This window comes from Tiliqua scincoides, chromosome 3 (assembly GCF_035046505.1).
Source record: "Tiliqua scincoides isolate rTilSci1 chromosome 3, rTilSci1.hap2, whole genome shotgun sequence".
NCBI lineage: Eukaryota > Metazoa > Chordata > Lepidosauria > Squamata > Scincidae > Tiliqua > Tiliqua scincoides.
Window position 1 is genome coordinate 134,664,166 of NC_089823.1, and position 24,467 is coordinate 134,688,632.

General features: G+C 41.3%; 1 protein-coding gene across 2 annotated transcripts in view; it reads left to right on the top strand.

Moving 5' to 3' along the window:
* ADK (adenosine kinase) overlaps positions 1-24,467 on the top strand; it is a 259,891-nt gene that overhangs the window by 225,198 nt on the left and 10,226 nt on the right. For both annotated transcript variants that reach the window (XM_066620531.1, XM_066620532.1), the window contains exon 10: positions 17,316-17,402. In XM_066620531.1, the coding sequence (XP_066476628.1) occupies positions 17,316-17,402 (87 nt within the window). The remainder of the gene's footprint in view (positions 1-17,315; positions 17,403-24,467) is intronic.

The window sequence follows — 24,467 nt, forward strand, 5'->3', positions numbered from 1 at the left end:
TCAGTGTGCCATGAGATGGAAAAGGTTGAAAATCACCGCCATAGAGCCTGTTCAACCTGGCTGCATCCTATGAATCAATGCCTACCACCAGGCCGTATACCAACCTAAAAGTGGGAGAAGGGAGTATTAGAACAAGGAGCAGGAGGACAGGTTAAAGAGAACTCTAAACCAAGGGAACAGGTTTGTCCAAACCAAGTCTTCCTTTCTTACATCTAGCATGAGTCTGCTTGAGCAAGGAGGGCTAGGGATGCCAGGCTCCCAACCCTAAGTTACATTAGAGTATAATGACATTTTCAACAAAATCTCATATTTGAAGGCAGGGTATTGTGAGAAGAGAAATGTGGTAGCTAATGTGCAAGTGCAAAAACATGCTGTCTTGTGTACAAGAATAGCTGCTACAGTGTAATGAAATTGCTTTCTATCCAGATAAATGAGACAGAGCTGCAAATCATAACTTCTTCAGTGCAAATATCACCTGCTCTGAACTCACTAGGTGGCCTTAAACTCTCCCTTTCAGCATCAGCTGCAATATAGGAACAAGACCTTACAGGGTTGTTATAAGAACATAAGAACAGCCCCACTGGATCAGGCCATAGGCCCATCTAGTCCAGCTTCCTGTATCTCACAGCGGCCCACCAAATGCCCCAGGGAGCACACCAGATAACAAGATACCTCATCCTGGTGCCCTCCCTTGCATTGGCGTTCTGACATAGCCCATTTCTAAAATCAGGAGGTTGCACATACACATCATGGCTTGTAACCCGTAATGGATTTTTGCTCCAGAAACTTGTCCAATCCCCTTTTAAAGGCATCCAGGCCAGATGCCATCACCACATCCTGTGGCAAGGAGTTCCACAGACCAACCGCACGATGAGTAAAGAAATATTTTCTTTTGTCTGTTCTAACTCTCCCAACACTCAATTTTAGTGGATGTCCCCTGGTTCTGGTGTTATGTGAGAGTGTAAAGAGCATCTCTCTATCCACTCTGTCCATCCCCTGCATAATTTTGTATGTCTCAATCATGTCCCCCCTCAGGCACCTCTTTTCTAGGCTGAAGAGGCCCAAACACCGTAGCCTTTCCTCATAAGGAAGGTGCCCCAGCCCAGTAATCATCTTAGTCTCTCTCTTTTACACCTTTTCCATTTCCACTGTGTCTTTTTTGAGATGCGGCGACCAGAACTGGACACAATACTCCAGGTGTGGCCTTACCATCGATTTGTACGACGGCATTATAATATTAGCTGTTTTGTTCTCAATACCTTTTCTAATGATCCCAAGCATAGAATTGGCCTTCTTTACTGCCGCCGCACATTGGGTCGACACTTTCATCGACCTGTCCACCACCACCCCAAGAATTAATAAGAATTAATTAAGGTATTATTGTTATTGTTATTATGAACATTTATATACCATTTTTCAATAGTAGTTCACAAAGTTGTTCAGGAAGTAGTTCTTTACATAATAAAAAATATCTGTAAATATATGTGATGTACTTTGAACTCTCAAAATGTGCTACGCAAATGTTAAGGATTATTATATTTAATAATTTCTGTAAGGGTACAATCCTTCCCTGTGCTGGAACAGGCTTGTGCTGTATCCAGCGCAGGATAGGGGCCCAAAGTGGCTCACCCAGAGGCTAGGGAAAACTTTCCCTCTTACCTCTGGGTAAAGCATACTCACTCCTATGAGTCTTCCTTGGACTTGCTGCACCTCCTGAGGTGGCCCAAGTCCGAGGAGAGTGGAACAGCTTCAAGCCACTCTGAACTCCCCGGGAACGGGGATGGGATCCAGCATAACCGCCGGATCCCAGCCCCGCCTCCCAGTCCCTACCCACCCGCCCCTGGGGCCACCCACCGCCCACTCTCCCCCGGCCCAGGAACGCCTCTCTCCTGCCTCCTCCCCATCCCAGCCGGCCCGGTTCCAGCCGGGCCGACGCAAGGCTCACCGAACAAGCTGCCACGGAGGCTGGATTCAGCCTCTGTGTGCCAGTGCACCTGCATGTGCTGTCATGACTTACTCCTGGGGAGGCGCAAACATACTTTGCAGCACGTTTGTGACCTTCCTGGGCCGGTACAAGGGACTTGGGCCCGCCCAAGTCATTGTCTGGATTGTGCCCTAACTTTGCATTTATTCGTTTGTAGTTAAATTATCCTACCAGTGCCTGTAGAGATGCAGAAGTAAAGGTGGGCAGAGAAGAACATGAGCCTATTCTTCGCTCCAACTTCCAGTTTACAAACTGTAGTTTACTAGAGGCTGTCGTTATGTCTGCAAGTGAGCCTATGTGTTTGCTTTGATTAATTTGTGTTAAACAAGTTAGGTCTGTAGAATCAGTGGTGGTCAGACATACATCCATTTTGTGTGAATTAATACACTAACCTTTTATTACCTGACTTTTTTTAAAAGAAAAGAACATTAATGAATGGTTGGTGGGGCATGGTACTCAAAATCTGATGCGAGTTTCCTTGCACTAAACTTTAGTGGGTCTTGGGCCAAACATGAAGGATATTAGAACTTATTTACAAAAGAAGTAGCAGAATTCATTTTGGATATGATTTTAAAAATGCAGCAAACTGTGACCTCTTCCCTCTCAATACCACCTGCTCAGTAGCTCCACAGTGGTGTTTGTACAATATATTGTTGTCGGTGACAACTGAACAAGAATTCCCGAAGCAGTTGGCTATCAAATAATGGCAAATTTAAAAGCTATGCAAATTGTGCTGGGACAGCCCAGCTTGTTTCAGACCTCTTTTCTCTATTATCATATCAATTGAGTAAGTTCATAGCAGACAAAGCGAGGTTATGGGAACCACCTAGAGCATCACGCACCATTAAACATCAATGCCACATACATGAACATCTGCAACGCCGATCTTATTAACAGAGAATATAGCAGAAAGGGAGATAAACAGTTTTCTTAGTCACTTCATCGTTAAAAAAAAAAACCACAACCTTAATATCCTAATGCTTGCATTGTTTATCAACAACAAGTTCATCAATAATTGTGTAATTAGAGGAAGGCTATATTACCATACCTATTGCACGCTGCACAACTCTCTTGAAGTTCCATCTGTAAGCACTTGAGCAAAGTGTAGACTAATTCTGTGATTTCCTTTAAATGGCGTTTGTATTGAAGGGTGAAAGTCTTTGCCTGTCTTGCAGTAAGCTTTTTGTAGCTGTCACCCAAATTTTTTGCTTTTCTTGTGACAATTTAGAAGTGTGAAATTATGAAAAACTTGATTTGAGGCTTTGGATAATATAAGATTAGCACCTGTGCTTGAACGAGAGACTTGGAAGCAAAATTTGCAATGCCTTGTATTATATGTTTGGAATGCCGAAAACCTTTACTGTTAAGATTAAGGGCCCAATCCTATCCAACTTTCAACCATGAGTGCAAGCCACAATGCAGACCCATGGTAAGGGAACAAATGTTCCATTACCTTGAGTAGGCTTCTGTGACTACCCTCCCACTGCAGGATGCAGCGCATGTCCCATTGAAACAGCTGCATCAGCACTGAAAAGTTGAATAGGATCGGGCCCTGAGTGTACTTGAGGTGACTGAAAAATGTGTACTAATGCATAATCATGTATATGTGCTGTCCAGGTCACTTCACAATTGTTTACTGCACATTTGGATCTGTGCATCCGAGAGGGGCTGCAACTGTCTTCTGATTATCCATGTGTGGAATGGTGCTCTCTCACTAGCTAAACATTAATTCTTGTAATATGATCCCTGTTGCAAAGAGTTATTTGTGCATATCACTCAGGATGCAATCCTAACCCCTTATGTCAGTGCTTTCCAGCACTGGCATAGTGGTGCCAATGGGACATGTGCTGCATCCTGCAGTTGGGTATCACTCACGGAGGCCTCCTCAAAGTAAGTGAATGTTTGTTCCCTTACCTCATAGCTGCACTGCCCTTATGTCAGTGCTGGAAAGCACTGACATAAGGGGTTAGGATTGCGCCCTAACAAGACTTGCTTCATTATAGCTGCTGTTCAAATGTTGTATGTCCCTGGGTTTTAAACTTTGATTCTTATCTCCCTGAAGATGTGTACTGAGAGGGAATGCAAGTTATACCCTGACGTTCTCACCAGCAAGTTTTTAGATACCTTGGAGGAGTCCCACCCATCCTGTTCCAATAATGCAAGTCAAGCAGCTGTGTAGGCTGGGTGCCACCTCTTGAATTTTCATAGGCTTTTTCTTCCCTTTGAGTTCTCAGTGGAAGCTGTGGATCTGCGTTTTTCTACAGGTGCCTGGTCTCCCAACCCCTCTTCTTGAGACCAGAGACCCTACCATAAAAGGTAGCTTACTTTTAGCAACGATGGTAAACCTCTGTCTATTTCACACAGCTGGTTGTGGCTCACATGGTGAAATGTTCCCTCAGATTCCTACGTAGACAACATATGTTCAGATTCCTACACTTACAGCCCAATCCTATCTATAACGTATTCTGCATTCTACTGGTACAAGTTGCCACAAAGCAGCCGTAAAGCACTTTGCAGTAGCACAAGCTGACAGTGCACTAGCAGGAAGCCTGGCAGAGCTGGTAAGCCAGTGCAGGGGGTAGAATAGTACAACGGAAGGGCGGAACAGGTCCAGGGTGTTGGGGGTTCAGCAGTAGTGGAACCCACCAAATCCTAACCCCTTGATCCAACCTCACAGGTCTAGGTGGACTTGTGCCAGCAATTTCACTGCTGCAGGTCTCAATTCACCCATAACAGCTGCTGGGGCTTACCCGAAGTATAGGGGCAAACGTCCCCTTACCAGAGAAGACTCCCCAGCAGCCACGACTCCCCCACAGGATGCAGCAGAGGCTGTGCAGGCGCTGCTGAATCCCCACACACAGGTTTCAGTAGGATTGGGCTGTTAGACTCTATCACGTCTGGGGGAGGCAATGCTAAAACCTTTCTTCCACATAGTTTTCTACGTGGAGGAAAAAATGTTAGTACACTAGAGGATTCCATTCTGTGAACTCCCACCCAGGGACTAATTGCACACACCAAATGCAGGCTTACTACTGCAGCAAGAACTAGACCAGAGTCTTGTCAGCTCTGTATGTGTTCTGTCTTAAGTACACTTGTTTATCATAAATCTTACTTATTGCAAATAATGCCAAATATATTACAGTTGTCTGGCATACTTAACAAAAATTATCAGCATCCACTTACTATTACAGACATTTGAAAACAAACATAAATTACAGTGCCACATGGAAGACAATAGCCAACATAAAATTTACATGACATAGGGCCAGATCCTATCCAATTTTCCAGTGCCAGTGCAGCTGTGCCAGTGGGGTGTGTGCTCCATCCTGCGGTGGGGAGGCAGTCATAGAGGCCTCCTCAAGGTATGGGAACATTTGTTCCCTTACCTCATGATTGCATTGCAACTATTGCAGTGCTGGAAAGTTGGACGGGATTGGACCCATAGCCATTAGAATGTCCATCTAAAATAGATGCCAATAGGTCTAAATTGCTGGCCAGGCTTTCATTTTAAAACAGGATGGTCTTACTAAATGCTGTTTAAATCCAGATCGCATTTTAATCTCATGAGCTTGATTAATGATATCCAATTTATATGAAAAGTTATCGTGTACTTTTCCCCTTCCTTCAGCCAAGTGGCTTCAGTGCATTTGATCAGCTCTGCTACTGTCTAAACCTTAATTAACATCTTCAAAGTGGAGCTGCAGGAAGCAGACCTGGTAATAATTTCTTAGGTGCTTACGAAATAATGCAATACATAAATAAAATTTGTAAAAAGTCTGACTGCAAACTGACAATCTAAATACACCTAAGGAAAAGGTGGTCTAGAGTTTTCAGAATGGAGTCTAAAGGTATTCAGCAAATATTATGGCAGATCAGGAAAGGAAAAAAAAATGCATCTTGAAAGACTTCTTACAAGAACAGGAGAGACTGGACCATATGGATGTCTGGAGGTGGCAGCGAATTCTAAAAATAAGGTGCTGCCAAAGACAATAGACAAAGGTAGGAGACAGCTGGTGAAAACCTAAAAGACTGCTGTTGAAGAACAATAGTTCTTCAGAAGTACGTATAAAGGCAAATGAGGGAAGAAAGACAGAAAAGAACAATAAATTACGAACATTTAAAAGTTTGCAGTAGAATTTTGAATTAAACACAGTGTAGCAGGTGTAAAGAAGAGAAATGTGATCATATTTACAAGCAAGAAAAAATGGAGCAAGCTGGGGAATGGAATAGGTATTAGTGCTTTTAGATAGGATGAAGGATAATCAAGAGAAAGGGCATTACCGTAATCAAAGCTAGATAGAATAAGAGAATGGACAAGTGTTTTAACTATATTTTCAGAAAGAAAATAGCAAATCTTATCAATGTTGCTACATCTTATCTATGCTACTATCAGTGCTATGACACTGTTTAGAAAGGGGCTGACCCTGCAATGAAAAGGACACCAAGTATCAAAATTACCTGCAAATTCCTAACATGAGGAGTAGGGGAAACACCATCAAAAGTTAAGGAAACAGAAGAGGTAGGAGAGGGAAAAGAAACTTGGTTTTAGAGAAATTTAACTTAAACTGGCATGTCATCTAGGAAGAGACAGTTGCTAGTCAATTGACAATTCTGAAATTGAAAAATAGAACTGTGAATCATCAGCATAAAAATGATTACTAATTCCAACAGAACATCTTAATGGGAAACTTTGATGGATACCACCTAATTAAGGAAATAAGACTGAGAAACATCAACAATATAAATGCAATCTGGATTGGGTCTATGGTAGGGCCAAAAATTGAGAATCCCTCCCTGGTCATGATACCCATCAGAACTGGCTCCCTTGAATCCATGAATTTTTAAGATACAAAAAGTAAGTACATCAGCCTCAGTCTTCTGCTTAAATGTAACACGTAGTGTGGTCCTGAATACTACAAGTGTTACAAATAAAATTGATGAATTATTTCTCTATCCTCCAAGGTTCTCAGGGTGCTTAGCAAACCCAGATCTACTTAGCTTTAGAGATGAGACAAGATAGATCTTGTAAGAAATAATTGCAGTAGTCATATTTCCCTGGGTGTAATTCCCACGAGACTCAATGGGGCTCACTTCAGAATAAGCATGCCCTGACGCACACTGTTGGACTTCAGGAATAGGTGGGGTCTTCTGGATAGCTTACCTTTCTCTCTGATTCAGATCTTTCCAGTTTGTTCTGTTCCTGTGTCTGTGTTTCACAGTATGTCAACCATTCTGTTTCTTGCATGCAACTGCAGTTTTTTGCAGTTAAACTGATAGTTATTTCCCTGTCCTGCCCCCCCCCCAACCCTTTGGCAAGAAGAATGACACCTCTCTCTAGGAATCTTTCATCTCATCTCTCTCTCCACTCCCCAGGAAGCAAAGCGTTTGGGGACATTTTTGCCCCCTTTGTCTGTCTGTCTGTCTGGTCTCTCTCTCTCTCTCTCTCTCTCTCTCTCTCTCTCTCTCTCTCCCCCCCCCTTAAGTTTCAAGTCTCTGAAGAGCTCTGGAGTTCAGTGAGTATACAGAAGTCTCAGCCTTTGTGGGTGGTCCCATTTTGGCTACAATCTGATTGGCATGCAAAAGCTGACTTTGCAGTAATAGGGAATGATGAGACATGAGTTGCCTTTTGGCTATCCTATAGTAGAAGAGCACCAGAATAGTATCAATTTTAGACTGTACATGTTGGTGGCTCCAGTAGGAATTGACATTTTGTATATCTATCCTTCATGTTACTACACAATTTTACATAAACTTCTGTTCAATGCCACGAACCTGAATCGGAAGGCCTGTAGCTCAGACCCTGATTCTTACTCCTTGTTTCACAAGGTCTGTTGATCAGAAATGTTTAAATGTAACATTAAAACCACAGAATCCTCTTTGTCCTGCATTTCAGGTAATCCTAAAGAGTCACGGACTGCCTATATAGATCCCAGGTTTGCTTTGCTTCCTCAATTTGGGCAACTTGTGACTGAAGAAACGCAATAGGTTACCCATTTGTTTCTAGTCTGCTCCCGTTATCTGTTTGTGGCCCCCTCTGCTCCAAATATTTGCTGTTTTTTCAGACCAAGGGCTGGATGTTGTCAACATTCAAGTTGCATAGTGTCACGCACTAGATCTATTATTTTTTAAGGATTGGTCACACTCAACATGACCAAGAGAAAATTCAGGATAGACTGTGTAGATCATAGCAGGCTTGAGTCTTACTTGGCTTGGGCTCCCAAGGCATTTGCTGCCAAATGCACGTCTTTACTTAAGGTTTCCGTTTACTTCTCTAGGGAAGCCTGTTGTACTTGGAAACACTGCTGTAGTAAAGGCAGAATCTGCCCTTCATCCACTAGGTGTCTTGGGTCCCACCACCATGGATCCCATAAAAGTCAGAGTATAACACACAAAGACTCACTGTATCACCTTCGGCGTTCTCACAGTATGCAAACTCTTCCTTCACAATCATTCTGCCCGTCATAATGATGGACATTTTGCTAGTTTCATAAAAGTGAATAACCAGAAAATGGAGACATAAATTTAATATGTTAAGAACTGACAAATTCACCAGTCCAACACATATGAAAGCAGACTACTTGATTGGACTTTGCTGGCATTTGCGTTGTATGGAAAGTGTATGGAGCTGCATCTTGGCAGAAGGAACCGTAATATGTACTTCAGAGCAGCAGCTGTGTGTGGAATATTACCAATGAATGCCAAGCTTAACCGGTAGCTGTCTTGACAGTCGGCAGGAATAAAGTGGCAACAAAGAATAGGGATAAAAGAGATGCTGACAGAACAAGGTGAGCCAAAGATGATGAACCCCTGTGGGGGAAAACAGGTGCCCGTATAAATGTGGTGCTTTGTACGAGTGGCACCTTGTCATCTCCATATCTGAAAAGGGCATTCAGTCTTTAAAACAATTATATTGAGAAGAATCTCTCTTACAACTGAGGGTTGTGCCATTAGTTGTTTTAGAAAATTCACTTTCAAGTATAGCTGCTAAAACACAAATGAAAGCTGCTGCTGAATTAAATTTAAGGGCATCTAGTGAAAGGTGATTTCTATTAGTCTTGTCTGTAAGAATGTATTTTCTGGTTTGCTTAATCTCACTTTGCAAGCTTTTGTTTTTGCAGAAAAAGTTCAGAATCTAATTCTGGGAAGGCCCACAGGCTATGTAAATAAATCTCTCTCTACTGGTTGGAGATCATTTTTGTAAAGGAACCAAACTATGAGTTATTGTAAAGGAGCCAAACTAGCAATCAGAGGTTACTTTTTATTGGAGGAGTTTGTGGATGGGTTGCTCCTGCATTGCACAAACCTTCAGTTTGTCAGTGAGGCCAAACATGGCAACCCATTTTGTAACTCCGTATCTGGCCACAACTCTCAGCAAGTATAGATGAATGGATTCAGCTCCATTGATTTCAACTGACTCTTCGTGCATGAGTGCACACAGATAATTTAGCCCCTTCTCTCTACACTAAATCAATTTATATTTGCTGTCTTTGCTTTCCACTCATAATAATAAGTAGCTGCAAGCAGAAAAACGTCCATAGATTTGACAAAGCATTTAATGTTTGTCTTTGCCAGAGTATTCCTAAGTCTCTCTTTTCTTGATATGTTTGTTAAATATGATTTGGGGATTTTTTAAAAATTGCTGAGAATACATGATTGAAAGGTCAAAAAGTAAAGCCTTAAACCAAAATGCAGTTAGGTAATAGTTCTGTAATGAAAAGCTTTAAAAGAACAGTAATTAAAAATGACAGGCTGTGACATAAACTTGATAACATTTTAGAAATGTGAATGGGTATTTTTAATTTTTGCCTTCTAGCCATGTTGATTATTGTGTTTTTGTTGAGCAGCCTGCTTTTATAGCTGCAGGTTTTACTGTGAGTGAGTGAGTGAGTGTGTATATATGAGAGGGAGAGAGACGAAGCTCTGTTCTGTTATTTTTATTAGTATCTTTTATACTTCAGCCGCGCTTTTAAAGCGTTTGCTGGGCAAACATATGATTCAGGAACTATTGCTAGAAAATGTCTGTCAAAACTGTGATTATAATAACTAGCATCCTAATGAGTTGTGTTCCATATGTGGGAAATAATCTATAAACTAAATAAACTGTTGCATAATTTATACTAAAATGTGCATGTAATTATTCTGAAAGGAGGTAAATCCTATACATTCCAATTATAGCAGCAATTAAGTGAAATCATTTGGATACTAATTAGGTGATCCTAAAAGGATCATAGACTTGTGTACTTAATTATCAAAGGAACAATCAACAACTAATTTAGGATGAATAAATTTCTTTCATTTGGAGGGGCAGATCCTGCCTTAGATTTTAATGCCACTATGTTTTAGAATAATTCCATTGAAATCAGCGTAATTTACTCCAAACATTGATAATGTAGTTGAAAGCTGAATTTAGCCCTTGGAAAGTAGCACAAAATTCAAATTCATTCTGCTAGCATCATCTTCTGTTTCAAATAGATTTAAAAGCTACATGAGTCTTAAGAAAAGCCACTTAGTAAGCAAACCCCTGTTTTTAGAAGCAGCAAAAATTAGAAGTCTTCTGAGATCTTAATTAAAGTCAACAGAGTTTACAAATCCTGAGGGAGGAGTTGGTGCAACCAAAAGAAAATTATAACCCTGTAATTTTACTAAACATATCAGTGATAAAAATCGGAGCTAGGAGTTTTAAAAATATACAGTGGGGATTGGCAGTGTGTGGGACACACAAATAATTGAGCCATGCAAAGGGAAATTGAGAGATTACATCACCCGTGCCATGAAAGTTAAGCATTAGAAGTAATAGGAGGCAAGCTTATCAAGTTGTTGGCCTATTGCATACCTATCCATTTCAGCTGGTTATGTAAATTGCCTGTTCCAGAGCATTAAAATGGTGTAAGGTCCTTTAGCACCCATTACTTAATGCATTAGCTCTCTTCCCTGTCTTCTCTCTCTAAATCCTTTTCACTGCTAAGAGAGATGTCAACATTTAATGCTGAAAGCTGCCTTCTGTCTTTAGCAGTCATGTCAAGGTAGAGTGGTGTGTGTTCTGGCAATTCAATGGAACTGTTTCAGTTTCTATTTAAACAGGGGAAAAAGGGCAAGCAAAAGCCATACTTAGGGGGCATAGAAATACCTTTCCAATATAATTCACTGGTGCTGTAAATGTTGACCTTTGTGACAAACTGAAGAAAAAAAATGGCACTTTTTTGTTGTTGTGTTTAGCTTTGGGACAATTGTCCCCTGTCCACCAAACAGAGGATAAAAGCCTCAGGGCTACTTGTTACTTTCAGAATATCACTTTTGGGCAGGATGTTCTGTGTATGCCATCATGTGCAAAAAATGGGTGTTTGTATTTTGTTACCTACAGACATGATGAGAAGAGAAACCTCTGTTGGTGACAGGTTCTCACAGTGTGTCTGTCCAGCAAAATACAATGTATGTGTACAGTATTTGGATCACCTTCCCTATGAGGAAATTATCTTGACACTTTTTAGTTTGGAGAAAAAATGATGCGGGTGGACAGGATATGAAAGCAGTTTATAAAATTATGCATGAATTGGGGCAAATATCCAGGCATTTTTCTCAATCTCTCATAACCTCAGGGTCACCCAATGAAACTGATGGGCAGTAGATTTAGGACAAACAAAAGAGGCATGCTGTATAAGTAACTGAAGGAGTTTGTTTTCACAAGAGGCAGTGAGACTTGCTAGCTTAAATGGCTTCAAAGGGGGATGAGCCAAAATTTATGGAAGAAAACAGTATCAACAGCTACTAGCAGCAATAGTTGCATTTATTGATTTAAAATATTCATATGCCCACCCCTTAACTGCAGGAATTCCTGAAACAGCTAACAGTATGAAACTGTAACATCATCACTATAAAACCACAACATTACACTCTTTAAAAAAAACAAAACCTGCAAGTGGAGCATAAATGTGCACATTAGGCACATGTGAAGTATAGATTGGAAACCTAATCCATGGCTGCCGCTCAGACTTTCCTTGGCTGCCAGAACACAGCTGTAAATAAGTGTAGGCCAAATTAACAGCACAACCCTATGCCTGACTATTCAGAAGTAAGTCCCATTGTGCTCAGCTTGTTCCCAGGATCGATTACTGTTTGAGTTAAGAAAGCAGTGCAGTAAAGACCATGAAACATCATCCCATGATGCTGGATGATAGAACTGAACAATGAGTTAGGCCCAAATCCTAACCCACTTTTCAGCACTGGCATAGCTGTGCCAATGGGACGTGTGCTGCATCCTGCAGTTGGGGGGCACTCACGAAGGCCTCCTCAAGGTAAGGGAACATTTGTTTCCTTACCTAGGAGTTGCATTGCCCTTATGTCGGTGCTGGAAAGTAGGTTAGGATTGCTCCCTTAACCATGTACACAAAGTCCCCAGTATATGTACTGGTTCTGTTCTGGAGGTCCAGAATTTGGAACATGTGTACCTTGAAACAACTGGCTCTTGCCATTCCAGCGCTATCACGCTTGCTCAGAAGCACAACAAAGAATGTACTATGCCTGTGCAGAAGCATCGATCCAGCCATCTGTAACTCAGACATTGGTAAGTTGGAGAACCAGTGTATAAATGTATAAACTGCAAAATGATCTTACAAGTCCTGACCTTTGGAAAGGTCCTTATTTGGTCTGAGGGTATGGCCAATCCTTAGTAACAGCTACAAGGATATTAACATCTTTCCTGTGATAGTAGATATGAATTAGCCAATCTCCTGTATATTCACTTACCATTTACTTGCACATAGGCAAAGTAGCATTTTCACCATAATTCCAAAATTGTCTGAGACCCTTTTTGAGGAGGTGAAGTATAAATCTGTTAAAGAAACTGTAGTTATCCTAAGAGGCATCATTATAATCTTTGTGTAGGCTTATTATTACTTGAAACGAAGGACCCAATCCTATCCAGCTGTCCAGCGCTGATGAAACCATGCCAATGCAATGTGCAGAGCATTCTGCAATATAGTCAGGGAGGCCTCCTCAAGGTAATGGAATGTTTGTTCCCTTACCTTGTGGCTGCATTGGCTTTGGAAAGGTGAATAGGATTGAGCCCTAAGTCTCAAGAGCAAAATGACCACCAAAGATGGCTGAATGTTACATTATCTGTCCTGCCAGTTTTCCAACTACCTGGTGCCTTTGCATCTTGTCGCTTGTGGCACACTGTGGTAGGGGTTGATGCAGGAACACACATTGAGTGAGTGCCTCTGTATCACATTTAACCTATTGAACTTGGTTAAACAATATAATAAACTGTGATAAAAACTGGTATGGATACTTTGTCATTGCAATAATTACTTCAGTCATTAGTGGAGTAAAGAACCATGCAGCCTGAAAATTATACAGGAAAAAGAAAATTCCATGTTACTAAGGCTAGGGGGCAGAACGATTCTGCTTATACCTAGCTCATACGTAGTTAAGAGATGGTTTTTAGCTCAACTTCCCCAAGGGCCTTCAGGAACCAATTTTCGTTAGCTGGGCTTATATCTGAGCTCAATAGTATCTCCCTTTTTCAGGCAGCAGCTGTTCAATGCTGTACTACTAGCTGCTTTTGAAGCTCTCCCACCTTTCAAGGAGCAGCATGGAGGACTGCTTTTGGAAAGAGGGAGTTTGTAAGCCTCACTGTGGGCATGAAACACAAAGTGCACCTTCGGATTGGTGCACCTGTGAGTTGAGTGAGATTGTACGTGCTGCATTTTCTCCTTGGCACATTTGTACATACAACCTGATTCATAGAATTATTGCTTGTGGTGTTAAGCAACACAATATTGTTTTCTCACCAAAGGGAAGAAAGTTCCCATACCTGTTTGTCTGGCTGACCACCATGTGTAAAAAGCAAGGCGGCAAATGCTAATCAATCAAAAACATGTTGATTGACTTGAAAAACTGCCCGTAGTTGAACTGGTCAGCAGTTTTAAAAACTATTGCATCCATTTAGACCAGGGGTGTCCAAAGTTTTTGGCAGGAGGGCCACGTCAGTTCTCTGACACTGTGTCGGGGGCGGGGGGGGGAAGAATTAATTTACATTTAAAATTTGAATAAATTTACATGAGTTTACATAAATGAATATATTAAAGATGAACTTATATGAATGAATGAGGGTCTTGCAATAGCTCAATGCCTATAAAAGGCCTTGCACAAAGCAAAGCTGGCCTTTCCTTTGCTGCCACTGCTGCATCACAGATGTGAAAGAGCAAGCAGTGGAAGAAGCTCTCATCCCACAGCTCACACGAGAGGTCAAACAGTCGCCCTCACGCTGAGAGACGTTGCGTTGGGCCAGTGTGGGCTTCAACAAATCTCCGGAGGGCCAGAGGCTCATTGGAGACTGGGGGCTCTCTGAGGGCCGCATTGAGAGGCCTCAAGGGCTGCAAGTGGCCCCCGGGCCAGGGTTTGGGCACCCCTGATTTAGACTAAACTAGATGTAGTATGGAAGATCTGGGATGGGATTTCCTGATATAATTTTCTTCTAAAAGCAGTTGCAAAGGGTCTCCCTCCCTGTTCCTCAAACCCCATCCAAATAGTCATCGTGGAGATCCTATTAGCCAGGAATGGAGAAACACACAGGCGTACTCAAGGTGACTGTATATTTTCCCCTCTACATCTAACAGGTTTGATCGAAACCACAGAGCTGTCGCTGAAAATGGTAATACTGTGTTGGATTTCCTCTCCTCTGTAACGATATAGTAGAACTTAGTGTACTAATGTAATTACAGTGTGATTTTCCTGACCCCATTCCATATTACAAGCTTCAACCATTTGCTCTGAACTACTTTATACTTGGGGGAAGGAGGAACAGAGCTACACGTTTAAGGCTGCAATCCTCTACACACTTTCCTGGGAGTAAGTCCCACGGAACATAGTATCTGAATAGATATGCCTAGGATTGTGCTGTAACTCTTGTATGGAGAATTTTGTTTTGTAAAGGGGGTGGGGAGAAGGTAAAAGTGGATTCTGAGTCTGCACTCTGAGCAATTGCATTATCAATGTCTGAATCCCCAGCAGGTTATTTTAGGAAACTGTTTTTGTATGGAACTCTTCCTGGAGCACTCACATTAAGGGTATCTCACAGTGCTACTCTAAAGTATTCTGTCATGGACAATTACATGCAAGTTTACAAATTTAATCTACTTTTAAAAGCAAGAGAGACTGGTAAATGACCCATTTAGGAAAAGTGCTCAGCCTAATTGGATGTAATCATTGTTTGATGGTGTTTCTACTGTACGTCAAGGAGACATGTCATTTCTTCTTTGATTTCAGTCTGGTTTAGAGGCAGAACCCAGCAGCTTCTGCAGCTACTGACAGAGTTGGATGGGCTAAACTAATTCTTTAAAACCAGCTGTGTGTTTGGGAATTGTAATTACAATGGAGTCTAAATCATGACACAGATTTTTCAGTACTAGGCAGTGTTAGCAGTAGGCTTCTTCTTAGGTGCAGAATTTGAGAGAAAAGCAGGATACAAAAATCAAAGTAAAAATAAATAAATTGAATATATTTTTAGATGACAGATGCAGCCAAGTGAGGCTGATTTATTGTGCCAGTGATTTTGGCTGTGGCAAAGACTCTTCTTGAATCTTCACCCATTTTGCCTACATATGGTTGATCTTTTCTCAGGGTAAAGAGTTTTTGGCAGCTGCTGAGCAGACAAATCCTGGGGACGTAGAGGTGCAACATAACTGTTGGTAACTCCAGTGCAATACATGTCACCCTTAGTCAGGGGTGCTCACACTTTTTTGGCTCGAGAGCTACTTTGAAACCCAGCAAGGCCCGGAGATCTACCAGAGTTTTTTTATAATGTTCGCGCCATCATAACATATAACATTTATGTGTACAATGTATGTTGGTGTACCTTGCATAACTGCATGAGCCAATATTGCACAACACAACATAATTAACTGTAAACATTTTTTGTAATTACTTGAGTTTACTTTGATGACTTGCACTGAAGTGAATCAGCCAAGGATGCATAGTTGGACAGTAGCTGCTGACAGCCAGCCTCAAGCACACTTCCAAATGTTCATCAGTCATGGTGGAACGGTGCTTGGACTTAATGATCTTCATGTAGGAAAAGGCTGACTCACATAAATAAGTGGAGCCCGCTATCGACATATTGGGCACCCCTGCCCTTAGTGATGTCATTTTCAGCTCTGATTGTCATCCCCACACCCACCTCAGAATGAAACCACAGCAGCCCTTTTGCAACTTGACTTCACCGTGATTCTAGTTTATATTTGTCCAGTTTGTCAGTCTCCTGACAGAGTCTCTTAAAATATCCGCAGTTCTGGCATAGCTAAGGATCTGCAGAAGCCTTGAAATTCTAGCTATGGCATACTTCATTTGCCTTAGGTAGATACCTGAAACCTACCTAAAGAAAATTGAAACTAAACACTGAAGAAAGCTCTGGTGGTCTTCTGCAGTAGTTGGTGACGAGAACTGCTTGTTCTTCCACCTTATCATTATTAATCTTGCAAAGGACATCTCATTTCTTCAATGCGCATTGGTTATGAGGCACAACTTGTATAGGTTTCTCTTACTGTGGTAATTTACACATTAACAAGGTGGTAATTATGTTTTTATCACATCTTTGTGACATTACCCCCTGGAAAGCCCTCACTGACTAATTAGTTGCATTTATTTAATCTATGACCCTGGCACTCTAAAATTATTGTATCCATACATTGTAGGTTCTGTTGGAGAATGGGGCACTTAAATACACTATTTAAATCACCTGAAATCATTTCTAGGATTCTGGCAGAATTGGGGGGGGGGGGGAGAGATGGAAGCAAAACTAGAAAATGTTGCCATTAAGACATTTGCTAAACAAAATATATCCCCTAGTTGTAGACTCACCACATTTTTCTTCTAGAAGAGTCCAGTAAACCTCTTTACTGACATTGCCCAGGTGAATTTAAGCCATCTTCTTTTACACCAGGCTTCCAGAAGCTCTAGTCCAGCCATTTTCAACTGCTGTGCCATGGCACATTGGGGTGCTGCAAATGGTCTGCAGGTGTGCCCCAGGAGTTTGGAGGAAGGTTATATATTAATAGGACCATTGGGAATGTGAGGCCCCCACCAGCAGCATGGTATGCCTTACCAATGGTCAAAAAACGGATGGTGTGCCTTGACCATTTTAGAACCTTCTCAGTGTGCTTTGAGATGAAAAAGGTTGAAAATCACTGCTGTAGTCTATGCTTAACACAGGCCATCTTGAGAGTTGATTTTGGTATCCAAGGAGGAGCTGGATAATTATCATTGCTTCTTTCCAGTGTTGCTGTTCAGGATCTTGCTAGTCATGCTTACAAGGACTTCTTCTTTTCCCTTGTAGAAACGGAAGTAAGAGCTTTTCCAGTCTTAATTAGCGACCAGAGTGAGATTGTTGATACCAATGGAGCTGGAGATGCATTTGTGGGAGGTATGTGCCATTTGCATTGTTGCCTTATTTGGAAAGTTTTCTCCCTCCCTCCCCACTGTGTTCCTTAGAAAACATTTTGTTTGTGTTTGGTAGAGAATTGCTCTTTTTAAGCTTTCATTTCTATCTTAAGAGTATGTTTTAATGAACTGCTAATTCTCTCAAGAAAAAACGTGGTTTGTGCCTTTAAAGATAATATGCTATTATTCACCATCCGCATCATTTTCACAGGATTAATTGTATCTGTCAGAATGTTGCATAAACAAGCTGCATCAAATATGTTCTGTGGTGTTCTCAGAATCCCTCCTGGCTTTAAAATTTTTAGCATGTTGCTGTTCTTTTAAACAGGTTGTAGCAAATATTAAAGAGTATGGAAATAACTGAGTGTAACATTTCAGCATTTTTTCATAGCACAGCTGTCTCTTGGACTGTAAGTGCAAGTGAGAAAAGAATGCAAAGGGTTAATGCTTTGAATAGTCAGAGCTACGATAACATCTGCTGCTTCATTTATAACCATTTGTAGCAACTTAAGCATAGGATGGTGATGGTGTCAGTTTGAACTTGAGGGAGAGAAAGGATGAGATCTCTGTTTTGTTGTCTTTGATATTCAGAATGCTTCAGCGTAAAGCAAAAACCAAAATAGCTCAAAAGTTTTCTTGTTGACTGCATTCTCTGTACAGTGGCCCCTCCTTATCCATGGACTTAGCATGCATGGATGCCAAGCTCCTGCTGCAGAGAGCCTGGGAAGCCTCCTGGACATGGCCAGAAACCTGAGTCACAGGGAAGCCATGTGGGGACTCCTCATGCCTCAGAACACTGCACTATGCCTCCCCCCACCACGGATTTTGGTTTCCACAGGGGTCCTGGAGTTGATCCCCTCCCCCATGGATAACAAGGGCCCACTGTATATAGTGCATTTGTAAGGCTGTAATCTCAGTGAGTGCTTCAAAGCATCCTTTTGGGATCTTAGCTTTCCTCAATATAAAGTTGCCAGTTAGGGTAGGACTTCAAGATCTATTTTTGCTGCCTCTTCAGGTTCCTCAAGGAAAGAACTGTAAAATGATTGAGGAGGCAGTCTGTTTTCTGCTTGGCTTAAGAGATTTGTTTATTAATTATGCATCCATGTCTATCAGGTGCCACTCCAAGCCAGCAGGCACAGCAAAGTCCTGTCTCCCATCAGGATCATCTCGAACTGGGCTGAACCTACGCAGCATTTTACAGATAAAACCAAGCAGTTTTAGCATTATCATGTGGGCTACAAGTCTAGCATTAGCAAACTCAATCTGGGAGAGTGTGGGATAGTGTCTAAATGGCCTTTTCTGAAGTTTATGCACCTCTCCCATTTAACTCAAAATGTGCCTTTTTTTAAGGAGCATTAGATTTAAAAAAATGGTTGAAGGAGCAATTTACTGAGACTGGAGGAGGACTTGTGAATAGCATCTGTGTTAGTTGGGGACAAAGAATTAAATTCCTCGTGTTTGGCAAGTATAGAAAGAAGTTCTGGAAAGCCAGGAATAAGAGTGGCAAGGAAGAAAATTTGGGATTACCTTGTGACAAAGTGCAAAAAAGGAACAGTTCTCACTGAAACCCTTATTTCCAAAGAAAACGGCATCCTCTCTTTTGCCTTCATTGCTTGAGTCAGTTATTTAAATAGATGTCTTATTAGAACTTTTCTGTGAAGCTTCCTGACCCCTCTGCCTTATTGTCGCTGCCTCCATCTCTTTAAAAGCAGAGCGGATTTGCTTCTCTTTACAGGATCTTCTACTGTGTGAGCTATTAAATTCTGCACTTGCACCCACATACACATATTCTCTCTCTCTCTCTCTCTCTCTCTCTCTCTCTCTCTCTCTCTCTCTCTCTCACACACACACACACACACACACACACACACACACACACACACACACAAATCTTGAAATTATATTTGTAAAAGACTGGTTCAATTGGTATCAATTGGTATTGTCACAGCCATGAAGTATGTCCCTTAGATGATCATACTGTCCTGAGAAACACCATTTATCAGCTGATCGAATGTTATGTATCATCGGTGAAATATATATGGCTTTATGGTATACAGTGTCTTGGATTTCCGTTCAAAAATTTATCTTCATCACTGGAGGGGCAAGGGAAGAACATTTTAGCTATAGTCTCTTTTCTTTCAAGTGAAGATAAATGTGAACGAGATCAGCTCAAGATGGGTGTCTGATTTGACTCTGTGCATTCAGTTGCTGCAGCTGTACAAAGTGTTGAAATGAAAATTCTGTTTTAATATCATCAGCCCTTTGACTGACAACCTGTTTGCCCTGGTATAATAGCTGAACTTTCTGATGAAGCATCTGTCTGTATTTGGAAAGGGATGACTGTCATACCAGCTCCCAGCTTATGGTTGTGCTGTTTGGCAATTTGTGTCATCTTTAACCCGCCAAGATAAATGCAGCATCTCAATCCAGGCTTTTATGAGGCCACTCAGTTTCTAACTGGCCTTCCATAAACTAGATATTGCCAAATTATGTCCTTTCAATAGATTTTTCTCTGTCACATTTAAAGAATCATTATTCTGATAAATATTTTGGCTGTATAATGTGATGTATTTTTCCTCCTAGTTGTCATCCTTTAGAAATCTGCCCTCCATTTTAAAAATTCCAGCCATGTTTTAAAAATAACAGTAACAAGAAGAACCCCATAACCAAATGTTGTATTTTGCTCATTTTCCTGATGAAGTTCTGAAAAAGTTACATAATGAAACATTGGACTTTTTAACAACATGCATTTTACACAACAATGGTCTTTTCACCTGAATATGTTTAATTGTTGAAAATGTATTATTTTACATCTTTCTACAAGTCCCACAGAACTATTGGGCTGACTTCAGAATAAACATGCCCTGGATTACAGAGTTAGGTTGCAAGGTCTGGAATGTAGTATCGAGTACTGAACAGTCAGCTTTTCTCTCAGTCTCACTCTCTTTGCCTTACCTTCAAATCTTCTTCCCATTTGGGGGGGAGGGCAATCTCTCTGATTTTCACAGTTAGCCATGGAATCCAGTTCCTAGTCTTGCTATAATAAGGTTGAAAACAAAACTGAAACATCTTTCTTGTCCACTTGACCAGAGGTTCCAAGAGATAGTGATGTGTCCCTGGGAATCTAGGCTTGTCCTCCGTAATCATTAGAACCCTGGAGGCAGAGCATGTTGGGGGCCATCTTTCCCCCTTTCAAAACCAAAAGTGTTATGCCTTTGCAAACCTCTAGAACAGCAATATTCAACCTTTTTAATCTTATGGCACTCTGACATAGCGCTCAAATTTTAAGGGCACACCTTTTTCACAATTGACAAGGCACGCCATGCTGCCAGCAGGAAGTTCATGTCTCCAATGGCCCTACTAAAAAATGACCCTCCCCCAAACTCCCTCAGCACACCTGCAGACCATTTGTTGCACACCAGTGTGCCGTGGCACACTGGTTGAAAATTGCTAGTCTAGAGTACCTAGAAATCTCCATATTTTCTCTGGCTGTAGTCTTAGTGGCACAAGGATAGAGACTTTATAAATTGAGAGATATGAAAATATTGTTTTTTAAAAACAAGTCTATCAGCTGTAATATCAAAGTATGTACATTCTTCACATACCAGATAGAGGGGTGGTGTCTCCCATTGCTCCAATCGCGACTATACCTCTCTTCCCTTTCCTTGCTCTCCTTCGCACCCTTGTCATTTCACACAAATATATCTGCTTGTGCCTCTTCCTTTCCTTTTTTTTTTTGGCACATACTACTGTCACTACCTCAAATTCTCTCCCACTCCCCTTCCTCCATCAGCCTTAATTCAGTGAGCCTTCTCTTCTTCAAAATCTCCTTCTTGGACAAGGACCTTGCTTGGTCTTTTATCTTATCAGCAAGCCCTTCCTTAAGGTTTCCTCAATTGTGCTTTTTCCCCATCAAATCCTATTCTCTCTCTTGGCTTTTGGCTCGTCTACCTTGTAAGGGCAGTATCACTTGTATATTCAGTACAGTGCCTGCCACATTGCTAGTACTAAATAAATGCAAAGCAATAGTTTTGCTGCTCTTAGAGTACTAGAGCAATCATAATTCTGATTACTTTGATTTGTTGCATTCAAAAATCATTTAACAATTTTAATAACTTTAACTGAACAGTAAGCATTTCTCTCTCTCACCAATCTGTGGTTAACTAAAACCACAGATATGGGATCACTGGATACACGTGCTGTATTAAAAGATATTGATTTGACCCAGTCAAACCCCAAATGTAAGAGCTGACATTTCTGAGCAATATCCTCTTTTGTGAGAAGTTTCTGGTCCATTATCATCATTTGCCTGCATGCAGGCAGACTCATAGTTCTAGCACAAGGGTCTCCAAACTCTGGCCTGGGGGCCAGGTGCAGCCTGTGGTAAGCCTCTATCTGGTCCACAGCCAACCTCTGGTCCCCTGAGAGCCTCTGGTCCACTTGACCAAACAAGACTGGAGTTGTGTTCTGGTTATGTCCAGAGGGTGTTCTAAGGGCCTAAAAACATCACTTTCTGGTTTTCCTGAAAAACCAGTAGTAACCTTTTTGTCTTCTGAAAGCCTTAGAAGGCTTTCTGAGGGTTGAGGAAGCCTCCCCAGCCCTCAGACACTCCAGGTGTTTCCTATGAAGTGCTGGTTCTGAGGTATTTACTCCTGTATATTTAAGTAAGCTGATTGTGGGATAGGGGAATGGGATTCCATTTAAGTGTGTGCTTTATTTCCGTGGTGTGTGTTTGGTGCTAGGAGAAATCCTGAAAATTTGAGCCCATTCATTCATCTAAGTTCCATCTCTAATGTATCATTTAAATGTTATATTTAATATAAAAAAAAGTTCTGGCCCTTGACACCATGCCAGATATTTGATGTGGCCCTCTGGCCAAAAAGTTTGGAGACCCCTATTCTAGCACAATAAAAAAAAAGGGTGAGGAAAGATGGAGCATTATCCCCTACTGCTGCAATTCCATACACACTTACCTAACTGTAAGTTTCATTGAACTGAGGGGCTGCAAAGGAAGGATGATATTTGTACAGAGAGAGGCAACATTTTCATTAAAATCTCTACCCTGGTTTCTTCTCCAGCACAGTTGCCTTGTCTTCCATGACCTCATTCCCTCCTACATATCTGACCTGCTGTCTTGATATATCCCTGCCAGTGAGATGTGTTCCACCAGCTCCATCACCCTCTGCTGTTTTAAATTCTCCTCCTTTTTCCTTTACTGCCCCTTATGCCTGGAACCTCCCAGAACTCCTGACACTGCCTTTCTTCTTTTCTTACAACCTGTTCCAATAAAGCCTTTGATTTTATCCTCATACCCTACTGAAATTAAATCTTATACTGAACTGAATCCATTGTCTTCTTCTCCTGTTTACCCATGCCCCCAATTTCCCCTTCTACACTTGTGTTAAATTTTATATTGTAAGTTCTGTGGGATGACTTATTTTATTGATGAAACCTTATAAACAGCAATCAGGATAATAATTGTGCTGAATGGAGAGTAAAAAATGTTGCTTTGAGATTGAATTTAGCTGGGAAATAAATATTTTGTATTTAGCATGTGGTCCATTTGATAAGCAGTGATCTTATGGGTTTTTTTGTTCTTAGAGAGGAGAAATATTGATATTGAGTAATAATATTGACACATCCCAGGTTGTTTGTTTCAGCTTTCCAGTCTCCTGCAGAGTATTTTTATAACAACCTTATTGATAGCCCTCTTTACCCAGCTCTCTAGGTTTAACTGAGCTGAGTCGATTTGCTACCACAGCTTCAAGTAGCTGTTACAGAACAAGCAAGACATCCTAATAAAGCTGTAAATGTGTTTGCTCAAACATGGTATTGATTTTACTTGGTGAGGGGGAAGCAAGTCCTTAGCATGGTGTCGGGTGGATGAGCTGAACTGCAGTTTTTCATTGTCGTCTGTCATGGAGGTGGAAAGCAAAACAACGCTGCAAGAGGATGCAGTAGAATTGCCAGTAATTTGGTTCTTAAAATCGGCTAACAACATCCTCATGACGGGCAGGGGTATGGAGTGCTGTAGTTTAATTAGCATTTACTTACACCTTCCTCTGGTGATGCATTAAGAGAGTCATTCCTAGTTTTGTTTTACTTGTGAAACATTGAGACTGCTAATGGTTGAACGTATGTAGAGTTTATGGGGGAAAGGTTAGTAAAAAGTTAGTAGATTTTTCCTTCTTCCACTTCTGACTTAGTTGCATTACCTCAAAGCACTGAAAAGATGGTAGATGAATAAAACTGGTCTCATGAGATCTGTGTGCATTTTAAATGTGCTCATCTCACCTGGGAGGAAGTTATAAATGTTGCCTCTTTGGGAATTGCACTGGAAGCAGAGTGCAGAAGTCACTTGTGCAATCAATTTGGGCTGCTTCTGTGACGCATGCAAAGTCACCCACAGCCGTCCTTATTGCAATGACTGGAGTTGAAAGCCAGGTCCATATTCCACCTTCTGGAAGAAAGGATGCATGTGCAAAGGGTCACCAAAAAGCTTGCAAGCTCCCAAGCAAACATGAGCCAACACTAAAAATCCTTGAGTCTGTGTTCCAAAGTTGTCCAGTTTTCCTTTAGTGGAACTAATACAGAATGTATGTGGTCAACAGTTGTCTTTCAGCCTGAATGACATAAAATGAGGTGCCAAGTTCCATTTTTAATAGTCCAAATACATTTCCCACTTAGTAGATTTAGTTCTTAGTTGATAAGACAAATCTGCCACAGCTACCATCTGCTACAAAATTAACTCATAGAAGTTGCATCGTGTTGATGTTCGTTTTTTCAGTGACTGTGATGTCATATCATCTGGTGTGAGCCCTGAGTGTCTGCTTTGCATACCACCTAATTACAACTGACCAGCCTTGTGGGCATCCCATCAGCCATGCCAGTGTCTCTGAAAAGTTTCCAGAAATCAGAATGCCATTAGCAGAGAGCTGGGAATGATTGAATATCACAGCAGCACCTTCATAAATAACACATGGTGGGCTGTTGTGAGCAGCTGTTTCCATCAAATATGATACAAAATGCCAATGAGAGCATTAAAAGG